At 40.4% G+C, this 13227-nt stretch overlaps 1 protein-coding gene across 1 annotated transcript in view; it reads right to left on the bottom strand.

The window, feature by feature from the left end:
• The window catches only part of ERICH3 (glutamate rich 3), a 96925-nt gene that overhangs the window by 31328 nt on the left and 52370 nt on the right, over nt 1–13227 (bottom strand). The window contains exons 9-10 of the mRNA XM_073896519.1: nt 7389–7575; nt 2947–3245 (exon numbers count right to left, since the gene is read on the bottom strand). Of these exons, the coding sequence (XP_073752620.1) occupies nt 2947–3245; nt 7389–7575 (486 nt within the window). The remainder of the gene's footprint in view (nt 1–2946; nt 3246–7388; nt 7576–13227) is intronic.

The raw sequence follows: 13227 nt of genomic DNA, 5'->3' as shown, positions 1-13227 counted from the left end.
CTCTCTCAAATAAATAAAATCTTTTAAAAAATATAATAATCATCCCTGGAACATGCTTAGTACAATGGCATGAGCAATACATGTCTAATAATTATTAGGGATTCGTAGTAATATGGGGGTGGAAGGGGTTGGTCACAGACCAAGAGAAATATACTCTAATGGAGGCACCTGATTAAAACTGGAGAAGTACAAGTGTCCACAATCAGGACACAATTACAGTTATATTATTGAAGCAGAGCATAAAATTGAAGGAACATGTACTGAACCATAAGAACAGTCCCTACATTCTGTTTTGCAGAAGCTTCTGTGTTTTCTCTCAAAGTACGAGATTCAAGGCTGCCCTGGCTTTGCTCTACCCACTACTGTCATTACACCTAAATATCATCTCTCCTTTAACCATGAGCACTCACTTAGTATGAGCGCTCAGAGCCACCTCCTTTGTGTTAGCTACTTGTGTTCTCAATCTGAGTGAACTTGTGGCATGCTTTCTGGATTCCTTTTCATAATTTCTGTTTCTCCCATCTCATCTTCCTCCTTCCAGAGAATTTAATTAGCTTGTTGTTTACCATCCCCACTAATGAGGAAGTGAGTTGACACGAGGTCGACATCAGTCCAGCCGCAACCCTCTCTCACTGACCTCCACTCAAGTTTCTTGTTGCCCTTTACCATCAGTGGATGCTCTGCAGAGAGCTGAAGCCTTGCTGCCTCTGTTTCTTCTTCTTCTTTTGTTTTTAAAGGACAAATCCATTAACTAGCCAACACAGAGGAAAGATCTTGGGAAAAGCTACAGCATAGGCATAAAATATACTACTCATAACACTGGCCAGGTTGGTTTAAGAAAAAAAAAGAATATAAAAGCCTCTCCTGAGCATGGCTTTAATAAACCTACACGTCTTGAAAGTTAAAACACATAAAAACACATCCAATTTGTTCATCTCTGTGCTACTGCTATTGCCGTAGATAGTTTTAAATTTTCAATCTAAGATAATAAAAACTAGAAGAGATCACAGAGAGAGAGAAACTGGGGCAAAGTGTTAGAAGTGAAATCTTTTTTAAGATGATCACATTCTTTCAGTAATAAACAAAGTCCAGTGCTATAATAGCTCTGTAATTCTTCTCTGGGATTTCTGAAACCCTTGGGCATCAGCAAGATGACTGGAGAAGGAGGAACAAGGAATCTGCCCCTTTCCTGATGCCAGTTCTTCCACAGGTCATCCCAGCCCACAGCTAATGGTCCTCTAATCCCAGAGCTGCCTCCTTGCTGTAAGCGGGACATGCAGGCAGCTCTCCCTTGCTGACTTTGGACATATCACCCACAACCAGGTAACATCGAGGATAGCTTGTGCAGAATAGGAGGTTGTACAGTGTGGGAAAGCCTGGGTTTTAGAATTAGACAAGCCCGGGTATTGGAGTGTGACAGACAGAGTATGCTGGCCCAGAAAATATGCCACTTTGGCATCCGCTTTATTTTGAGCTGAAGGCAACTGAGAAATAGTAGATACAAGAAGAGTGCTCTACCCTCCCCCTATTTAGCTAAAAGCAGGACGTAAACTTGTGAAGGTGTCTCCCCTCCCCTCTCTACCCAGGAAAGACAGAAGTTAATCAAAGGAGATGACTCCACACCCTTATCAGTCCAGAAAAAAACACCCAAAGAATCAGCATCACAAACCTCACTGAAACTAGCCTTTATCTAGCATTCCTTTCGCCATATATTTGCCTTCCCATAATTTGCTGCCCCAGAAGCTCAGTGCTTTTTCCTTTGCCCTGTCACTTCTCTAAAAGCGTCTTATTCTTTTGCTAAGATGCTACATAAGCCCAAGTTCTAACCACCCCCTTGAGTTACTCACCGCTGAGTACTCCTGGGTGTATGTGCGATGCACATGCTAATAAATTTCTGTTTGTTTTTCCTGTTTTAATCTCTTTTGTCAGTCTCATTTACAAGGACCCAGTCAAAGAACCTAGACGGGTTGAGGCAAAAGTTTTCCTCACCTCCAGTGTAAGTCCTAGTTCTGCTGCTTTCTGTCTGTGTGTCTGAGCCTCAGTTTCCTATCCCATAAGATGGAGGGAGTAATAATACCTACCACAATGAATGGTAAGGATAAAATGACATAGTGCATGTTGAGGGCCTGGATGGCTCAGCTGGTCAAGCGTTCAGACTCTTGACTTCGGTTCAGGTCACGATCCGAGGGTTGTGGGATCGAGCCCAGTGTGGGGCTCTGTGCTGGGTGTGGAGCCTCTCCCTCTCCTTCTGCCCTTCCTCACCACAGTCTCTCTCTCTTTCTAAAAAAAAAAAAGTACTGTGTGTGTGGAAAGCTCTGGCCCAGCGCCAGTACCTGGCACTTTCATTATTGGTTATGAGTGTGTGTGTGTGTGTGTGAGAGAGAGAGAGAGAGAGAGAGAGAGAAGGAAGGGAGGATGGGAGGAAGAAGAAGAGAGCAGGAGAGGAGAGAATAACAAGGAAGGCAGACAGATCAGCTCCAGGACCCCAAGCCTACGTCAACTGTTCTTACTTATGGAATACTCGCATTACTATATAAGCATATTGTGCCTACCTGATCCCAAGCATCAATTTTACCAAAGCAAGTACATTCAAATACTAAATAAATAAATAAATAAATAAATAAAATGTAAAATTCTATTTGGTCCACCCCGTCTCTCTCTGCAGAAGTGAACAGAGCTTCTGGCTGACGCAGACAGGATTCTCCTTCCCCTCCCGCCCCTGCCAGCACCTTCAGCTCTGCAGCGTCAGGCCTGCCCCCCATGAGGGAGGTGACACGCAACGCAGAGCGGGAAGGTGGCCAGGGACCCCTCCATGCAACAGAACTGGCCGAAGACTGTAACCGAGCAACATTTGGTAGGTACTGTCGCACGTTTCGATAAGGGCATTTTGAAGACTGGAGCAAAACAACAATGGCAACAGCGAAAGAGTTCTGTGGTGCCCATTACCGTATTGAAATATATCTTCCTGGGCATCTCCCCAAACATCTTGTCCTGGTTTTCCTTCAAGTTCCATTTCTTCCACAGCTGTTCTCACTTCTACGATCCCCGTGTTTTCTTCTTGAGCTGAAAAAATGGCTGAAGCGGTTTTGTTCCCCTCCATCTCACTCCTTCTCGGTATCATGTACCCTCCATCCTTCCTCAGTTTCCCCTCAGCCTTCTTCAGTTCTTCTCTCTTCTCCATACTCTGTTCTCTCTTAGGCTTTGGTGAAGTTGGATTTTTGTCAAGGCCCATTGCAATAATGCACCTGTGAAAAACGTAAACACAGGGTGTTTATTAACCTTTATATATAACACAATGGAACCTCAAAGCTTTTTAAATGAATTATTTCTTATTCCAGTAAGAAATACTATAAGAAATATTTTATTATAGTACACATAGTTAATTAGAATAAACTTATTTTCTCATTCATAACAAATTCTTGTAAATGAACACAAACAATTATTGATAATTTTACCCATGGTAATTTGAACAAGAAAACAACGAAACAACTAAGAACAGTTGTCTCAAGCTAAAACTTGTGCCTTTAAAGCATGTTTTTAGCCTCATTACAGAGTCCAATAAACATATCATTCAAGTTCTTAAATGAGAATTATATGATAAAAGAACATTCAGGTATATAAACAGGGAAGCTGAGATAAAAATAATCAGAAGAAGAAAGATGCCATTCAGTCTTAGATAATTTGTTATTCCACCAACACAACAACAAAAGACTTCTATACAAGGTTGACTCTAAATAAATATGATTGATTTTTTAAGAAACATATACAGTCAAATGTTGTTGTGCCCTTTAAATATACACCTCGGGAGCCTGCATGCTTATTTTAATAGAACTGTCATCATTGTTTTTAGAATGGCCTTTTGAAGCCTGTACAACAATCTTTTGGTGACTTTTCCTAGCAATAAGCTTTCATTCTTTGGAGATGGCAATAATTTGTAGAGGTCATGAAGTCATTCAAAGTCAAATCTGGTGAAACAAGCCGATGATCTGAATATATTATGACATTAAAAAATATTTGAAAAATCAGTCCTAACAAACGTAACATGAATAAATCCTTCTATAGCTTTTTTCCTATCTCTCAAGTTAATATTGAAATAAGAATTCCAATTATGATAATAATACATATACATACAATAATATGTACAATATTGTACAATAATTACAATAATACATTAATAAAAATATGATTATGCTAATAGTAAGATGATTGAGCAACACATTAAGAACTATCATCACAGGGCGTCTGGGTGGCTCAGTTGGTTAAGCGACTGCCTTCCGCTCAGGTCATGATCCTGGAGTCCCGGGATCGAGTCCCACATCGGGCTCCCTGCTCGGCAGGGAGTCTGCTTCTCCCTCTGACCCTCTTCCCTCTCCTGCTCTCTCTCTCTCTCATTCTCTCTCTCTCAAATAAATAAATAAAATCTTTAAAAAAAAAGAACTATCATCACAACTTGACAAAGGAGGATGTACAATATTTTATAATAATGTACAATAATACATTAATAAAAATATGATTATGCTAAGAGTAAGATTATTGAGCGACACATTAAGAACTATCATCACAACTTGACAAAGGAGGAAACTGAGGCTGGCAGGCCTCAATGCCTTGCCCAAGCTCACCCAGCAGGTTAGGGATGGAGCTGGATCCTGGCTCAGGGTTGCTAGACTCCATCCCCTCACAACGAGGTACAAAGATATTGTTAGATTACAGGTGTAGCCCTCCCAGAAGGACAGCCCCATGGACAGATGTTACACTGCAGGGCTTCCCACCAGGGAAAGTGCTCACACTCTTCACTAGAAACTAACAAAACCTGGAGAAGTTCGCACCAAGGCCTAGAGATGATCTGTGACCTGAGAAAAGTGCCGGGCAACTGTCAGCCTCCACCAACCTCCTCCTCTAGAACTACCTGCGTCCCCTTCCCTACACAACTTAGTGGGAAACTGAATCAATAGAGCACACAGGTGAAAACAGATCCAAATGTAGTCAAGATGTATCCAACCAGAAATAATATGTAAAATTTGAAAACTGCCTCAGTGTGAATTAGATCTAATGGCAATTTCTTGAGCTAAAGATTTCACTGAATTTCAGCCATCCCCAGTCTAGAAATAGCATAGGAATCAATCCTCCCAGCTTAGGAGAACTTAGTTATATCACTTATCTTTTCAATAACCCCCCATTAAATAAAGCTAAAAGGATTTGCACTCAAAGTAACTATCAGGCTGTAAAAAATGAGATAATAAGAATACACTTACCTCCCCCATATTAAGCATGATAAATGTTTCTTGCCTGTAATGATGATGTATTTAGCACACTGCTTTCCTTGGAATAAAGGTGTCATGAATCTTCACAGAATATGATTACTAGCATTGCCTTCTGTTCAAGCTCTTCTTCCCTTATCAATGGCAACACCAAATCCATCGATTTGGAGCGTCTGATCTGCTGTTACTTTTGGTTTATGTTGTGACTACGTAGAGGCTTTGATGCCTCCCTACTGCATGCACAGACTTTTTATTGCCCATCTGCTTAGGGGAATTGGATGAACAAAGTGAGCTACATCTGTGCTCTCCTCGTCACTGACTACCTATTTGACTTCTGAGTATAATTTGAGGTGTTGATTCTGATTACTAAAGCTCAACGCAGTCTGCATTCTACTTGGCTAGGCAATTCTTCCTTCTGTGCTTCACTCTAGCAACTGAAAATAACTACCTTGTCTCTTCAGTTGCCATGACTGAGGGATGGGTACAAGTGTGCAACCTCCACACTTAGATGTGACCACCGCTGAGCCTTTCTTGTTTTCTGAAGACCTTAAACAGGTAATTCCTAATCATTTTTAGAACTAGAACTCCCTATTGTTGTTTTAAATAATTCCCTCCTCATATCAAAAGTTCCAGAGCCAGTACTTTTAAAAATGAATGAAAATTAATTTCTTTTTTAACAAATTAGAGGCATTCATGTACACCCCTTAAAATAATTAAAAGTATCATGGATGTGACCCCCCCAAAAAGGTTATATAAAATTATAAGTGAATTACGTTATATTTTATAATATTTGTTTTATATTTATATTATATAAATAAATTTTTAAAAACGTTAACAGACCTAACAGGCCTTACTCTTTAATATCACAAGCTTTTCATTTTTATTATTTGAAAAGGTCAAAGAAAGAAGCTAGAGGGAATCAAATGAAATCATATAAAAATTGTGCATGAGGTAATAAGTGTTAAATAGGAAAGTAGATGTCATCAATCAGATTTTATTACTGATTATTAAACCTCCAAAGAAAGTGTTTACAACCAAACATTTACAGCTTGGATTTATACAGCAACTCTCAAAGAATGCAATGTATTTGTGCATGGATGACTGTATATAATATGCTCATTAGCTTTCCTGGGAGGCAAAGAGAAATTTGTTAAATGACTTGCCCACAAATATGGAGAAAGTATATTTGAGTTGGAACAGGAAAACAGCCTCAGGTGGGTCCTAAGTACATCTGGGCACTCCTACTATATTGCTCTAGACCATTCACTGTCCCACTTGCTGGATGACTCTTTCACACCTTTTCTCCCCCCTAAAACCTCCAATGCCTTCTTCCTTAAGCCTTAACCTCAGCTGATAAATTCTTGGTTGACTGAAAATACAGAAACAATCAGCAGAGAACTTCCAGTTGATCCCAACACTTCCATCTGACACATATTAATTGGTTTACTTGCTATTTGCCTTTGCCCCATTAGAATGGGCTCCACAAGGGCAGGAACTTTGGGTGGTTCACTCCTGTTTTCTAGCTTGGCATATATCAATTTTCCATGAGTACTTTCAGAAAATAATTAAAGAAAGCCTACAAGCAAGTGTCCTAATTTCAAACAGAATGTCCAATATGAAAGCTGATAAGCAACAGTCAAAATTGACCCTTTATCATGCATCTCATTATGCCTGAGATTAAAACTAAGGGCATGAGAATGGTAACCGGGCCACACCATAATGCAAGCATGACCTGTCACACCCAACCATATAAGACAGATGCTTGGCACATGCTTCGGAACTCCCAAACCAGTTCCTAAGAAGAATAAGAATAAAACACCCTCTCTCCTTCACTTCAGAAACAGAACTTAAAGCAGTATGAGGAAAGGGAGAGAGAGAGAGAGAGAAACAGAATTTGGAACACCACCAGCTTTTATCCCCATGATAGAATACATCTGGAAATCTAACTTCGATCTAATAATTTCAAACACAACACACCGGGTTATAATAAGCAACTGTTAACTTAGACGTTTTGGGCTCATCTACACTGATAGCTTTGTTAACAAACTGTGCTGAGAAATGCATCAGTAGAAGCATAAAGAGGAAAATGTAGCAAACGTGCCCTCTACCAAAGGACACTGGTTTCCATACTTGTAACAAGGAGATGATCTCTGCACGCACACAAACCCGAAGTAGCCTCGTTTGCCTCCAAGTCTGGAACCTTTCCGATGCTTATATTCACAGCAGGAGCTTAACCTGTTCACCTGCATCCCATTCAGGAAAAAGGTGAGACTGAAGGGGAAACCATGGTGCCTTTTGGAAACAAACTGAAAGGTCTCTGGAATTAAAAAAGTAAATACATCAGTGAAAGCAACTGACTTTGGACTAATATGTTCAAAATCACATTTTTCTATTAGGTAAGTACAATATTTTGCTCTAGATCACCTTTTTAACTTGAGGACAATTTTTAATCATAAAAACACATGCTATTATTTTATTTACAATAAATACTCCAAGGCATTATAAAACTCTGGTTTGTAATAAAATAATAACATTATATGAGCTCTTATTATGGCCAGGCATTATGCCCGATAATCTTGGGTGTGTTATTTCTCAACAAACACATGAAGTTTAGAGAATATTATTATCACTAGTTTCTATATGCAGAAATTAAAGTTCAAGGGAACTCAGTCATTTATCCAAGATCATACAGTAAGTAGGGGAGTCAGTGTTGGGAGTCCCAGTAGCTCTCTAGATTTCATCTTGCTATTTAGCTACTGATAAAGTATATGGCAAGAGGCTACTGTGAGCTCAGTAATGCTTTTAAATAAATGTGTATTTTTAGCTATGACTTGAACCAGCCTAATACATATATGGATGAGGTAGAATTATTCCATCTCAAATCCATTCTCAGTTCTGCCTGGATTTGGGTCCCCTTCTTGTTCCCCTGCCCACCCAAAAGTCCCACCAAAAAATTAAGAACCACTGCTTGGAGTTAATAATTTTTAATCATCCAAAGTCTTTTTATAATGCTCTTTGGAAAGGTCTCGCCCTAGAGATCCCAAATTCTAGGTCTAAGAAAACCCTATGTTACAGAGTGACTCAGAAACCTGCTTTTCATGACAGTTCTAATGTCACTTCCTACAAAACAAGTCTCTCTGGACTCTTCCACTTGCACAAGTGATGGAGTTGATCATTTCATCTCTCTGTACACCTTTCTTGTTGTTGCTGTTATTACAATTGTTTAGAAATATGGCAATACCAGGACTTCTCAAACTTTAGTGTGCGTCAGAATACCCTGAAAGGCTTATTATAACACAGGTTGCTGGGCTTCACCCCAGAGTTTCTGATTCACTAGGGCCTAGGAATTTGCATTCCTGTTAAGTTGTCAGGTGATGCTTGAGCTTCTGGTCCAGGAACCTGACTTTGAGAACCCTGATGTAGATGTCTGCAGTCCTGCATGTTTGTGAAATCCATGAGAGCTGGAACTGGTCTGACTCATCCTTGTTTCCCCAGGTCCCAGGACAATGGCATAGGAGGCCCCCAATAACTAACTAATAAATTATTATTTTAACCTATTTCATAGTCATCTAGAAATACTATGTTTATACCACACTCTGCCCCTAAAAACTACCTAGATCAGTTGCAATTGTACTAAAGAATAAAATTACTGGAAAGGTAATTCCCTCATTTGTACCTTAGTATTTGTGATGTAAAATTCAAACACACAAGGGAAGAGAAAATCGAAAAGTTAGCATCTGGGGAAACTAAGATACAACAGATTTAAAAAATCCGCTTGTCTTAGTGATATATGGACTCCTAAGTATTGACTAGAAAGCGAGTTTGACTGCTTTCTTTCCAGAAACTTGAATTGGACATTCATGTCATATGATCTATTCTGCTGCGGCCTCACACCCCCTAACTGCCTGAGGTCCCAGCCCAGGGAGAGGGTGCGGCTAAGGAAATGCTGAGAACTGGCGCAGGAGGTGGACTTCTCGAGGCGACTGCCCTTCCGACGTGCAGCCCTGTGGCTAGAGAGTGCATCCACCTATTATTCCATTCCTTTCTCTTTTTTTTTCCCCAACGTAACAAGAATTGACACCCTCTGCTTTTCTTCCCTTGTGATTACTTTTTTAATTTTATATTTTAAAATTTAGTGACACTTTCCACCCCTGACTTAATGGTTTCTGCATGGAATAATGGAAATAATATCGACCAGAGTTCAGAAGATTTGGGTCGTTGTCCTAGTTCTTTACATATAAGTTGAGTGTCCCCTGGTAGGTCACTGGACTGTTGCACTTCAGAACCCTCATATAAAATGAGGATGGCCGTGGGAGGGGGTGAAGGAGTTGGGTGGAGGGAGCGACCCCGTCTACCCACTTCACTGAGTAGCCTCACGGACTACATAATGTACAGTGTTAGAAGGCATTCTACACTACGTGTAAAACGTGGTTATTCATTGTTGACTGGCAGTGGCTCGCACTGTTTGAGGCACTAAAGAGGAACTAAAATACTGAAAAAAAGATCAAATATGGTCTCCTGACTCAAGAAGTTATATAATTCAGCAGGAGACAAAAACAATATGCCAGATTTCAAGAGTGAGGTCCCCAAAGCCTCTCCCCTTAAAATTTTGTCTCTAAAAATGGACCAAAGACTTAAAACAAACTGAACAGCAGTTCAAAAACTACTGAACTTTTCATAAGGACAGAGGGAATCCCCATCCCCCTCCCCCACCAGCATTTCATCAGCAGAGTTCCAACAGGGGAGGGCAGGCCACAAATAGCTAGCAGCTTCCCTGTCAATGGGGGCTGACTTTGTCTGGAGCAGAAAACAAAAAAGCCTTGGCCAGTGGCATTACCAGTAATAAGTGGCATTCTTGGAGGCAAGCTAACATGGAAGTTCAGAGATCCTGCTAACTAAGACTGTAGTTGAAATTAGGGCAAGCACCCAGGCTGGAGGGCTAGCCAGAAACTTAACAGGGAGGAGATACAGGCCATAAGGCAATTATAGACACATTTGATAAGCTCTCCACACATCCCCCCGGCTGATGGGAAGTGGCATGGATTGGAGTAGGCCCAACCTATTCATACATCCCTGGCCCACCGGAAGCTTGCACCCACGAACAAAGAAAACCTGGTGGAAAAATAAAAGTTAAAGCAGACCTGAAAACTGCCTGAACTTTGGATGGACTCCCGAACCCGTTACTTTGGGTTGAATATTGCCCTCTAAAACTCCATGACCACCCAGAACCTCAGAATGTGACCTTATCTGGAAATAGGGTCTCTGGGGGGAGCGCTGGGTTACAAACCAGGGAATGCCATGGATTGCTGGGAATCACCAGAAGTTGAAAGAGACAAGGGAAGATTCTCCCCTAGAGTTATTAGATGGAGGATGGCCTGCTAATAATACCTGATTTTAGATGTCTGGCCTCCAGAGCTGTGTGAGAATTAAATTTCTGTTGTTTTAAGCCACGAGTTTTGGGGATTTGTTACCTTAGCCCCAGGAAAGGAATATACCCACACATAGATCCATGGTACAAGGTGGGGGCTGTACTTTATTCAAAGTCTTCTGACTTTGTACTGGGTCAAAGTCTTTGCACACAACCTCTGACAAATCACTAGAGATCAATAAACTATGAAAACAGAGACAACCCAAGAAGGTCAGCCTAAAAAATAAAAAGAGATAAAATCTAAGCAGAGACACTACGCTGGCTGTCTACCAAGGAGAGGGGGCATGGATTTCATGAATTTCAGAGAAGTTACTAAACAGACAACAACAAAAAAGAGTGAGAACAATAACCTTCAAGAGGAAGAAGTCAGAATCCAGAATCCACAGTTGCTGTAATACATGATCGAAAATGTCCAGTTTTCAACAACAAAAAAAATCAAAAGACGTGTATGTAAGAAGCAGAAAAGTGTGGGCCATATTCAGGGGGGAAAAAAGCCATCAAATCCACTCCTAGGCATCTGCTCAAGAGAAATGACCAGATGTCTACACAAAAACTTGTATCTGTATATTCATCACAGCATGATTTATAATGGTCCCAAATTAGAAACAGCATAAATGGACATGTAGTGGATGGAATACATTCAGTGGTATAAGAAGAGGGCAACCATTGATAACGGCTGTGAATAGATGACTCTCAGAAACATCAGGCTAAGTGAAAGAAGCAAGACACAGATGCTGCCTATTGTATGATTTCATTTATACGAAATGTCCAGAAAAGACATATCCGTAGAGACTGGAAGCAGATCAGTGGCTGCCTGAGGCTGGCTACAGAGAGTGAGGATTCTTTGCCAGTGGGCACAAGGGAACTTTCTGAAGTGACAGAGATCCCAAAACTGGTTTGTGCCAATGGCTGCACAACCCTATAAAATGCTTAAAAATCAGTGCATTGTACACTCACCATGGGTGAATTGTGGAATGTAAGTTACACCTCAATAAGCATATTTCTAAAAACTAAAAACTCAATATATATAACAAGTAAAAGAGAAATAAAAAGCAGTTACTCTAAGTCACAGTGTAATGAAATGCTTCGGTTTTCAGGGGAGAGTCAGAGCCCCGGCCACGGAGAGAGGGATGAAACAGCAGAAGTCGGCTGAGAAAGCCTCATAGCCTCAATGTGAATCTTAAGAGATGGATAAAATTTGAATTTAAAATCCTATCTTGAATTTAAAATCCTTTGTCCTATTGCAGACAAAGGAATAGCGCTCCAAAAGACAAGATAACAGCACGGGGTTTGGGGAACCAGTGAAGCAGCTGGTTTGTGAGGGAGTAACGAGGAATGCACAAATCGGTACAAAGGATCAGGTTATGAAAATACAGGAAAGTGGGGCAGAAAAGGAAGGGATTTTAAGAGGGTCAGAAAGAAGAAAAGTTACGTTGCTCTTTGTATCCACATGAACCCAGGAGCCCAAGGTTTGCCTTGTTTGAAAGGATGAACATGGTAAATAAAAATGCCTGCGAAGAACTGTACTCTTTACAAGTAGCAGAAATACTTGGTGACTTCATAGGTGTATATAATAAACAATCAATATGTGGCTTGATGTCTAAAATCAAACTGTAAGACATCAGTGAATTACTAGGGGAATAAAAGATGCACTTGCCACATTCCTAAATAATTAATTTTATTGTTATTTCTCATCCAAAAGCAAGACAAATTAACGAACGCCACATTTTTAATTAGTTTACTGCTCCAAGCAGAACGCTAAACGCCTTTTTTTTTTTAAACAAAACTCTTCTAAAAACCTATTCACATTTCACTGAATCATGCACAGCTTTGATTTGTAAAACGGGCAGATTCTTTTCAGCCCAGCTAAATTGCTAAGATTGCTGAACCACAAGTCAACTCTGAGCCACCCAACTTTTCAATTTTCAACAATTACTTTCCCGGCAATCAAAGGGCAAGCTGAGACAAAATTATTATGTGGACAGGATTCAATTATTTAAGTCCCCATTCCATTCTGTTATTTAATTCTGTCCAAAGACATAACAAAAGTCAGTCCCAGGATCAATAGGTATGCAAAACAACACTTAGCCAAGTAACACTCTCCCTTACTCTTTGGTTTTGCGCTGTTACCACAGAGTATATATGGTCTTCCTGAAAACATTCAGCTAGTGAAGCCTTGTTCTTATTTCATTTTTAGGTACCACGTTTTCCAGCAGGCAAAGAGACATACATGCACTGTCTTGAAGAAAGCGTGATCCAAGACCCAGGAAAAGTTTCATTACGTTCGTTCCAATTGTAGACTATAGCTATTTTCAGCAATTCTTCTATATTAATACTTGAAAGCTACACTTTCAAAACTTAAGTGTATCTATGCCACTATCATTAGGGATTTCCTACCTCTCACATTATGAAAATGTAGGAAACCCTTTGCCACTAAGAACAGCTAACTGAGCAAGGGTCCTGCACCTACTCAGAGGTCCAGGATCTGCTCTTGACCAGGCCCCACGCTGTGCGTGCGACCTTAGGAAGCCATTTCACCTC

The sequence above is a fragment of the Callorhinus ursinus genome, unplaced genomic scaffold (genome assembly GCF_003265705.2).
Source record: "Callorhinus ursinus isolate GAN/ISIS: 27379988/994484 unplaced genomic scaffold, GSC_fseal_2.0 scaffold9, whole genome shotgun sequence".
Classification (NCBI taxonomy): domain Eukaryota; kingdom Metazoa; phylum Chordata; class Mammalia; order Carnivora; family Otariidae; genus Callorhinus; species Callorhinus ursinus.
The sequence above is the reverse complement of the archived record's forward strand: the minus strand, read 5'-3'. Positions and strand labels throughout refer to the sequence as shown.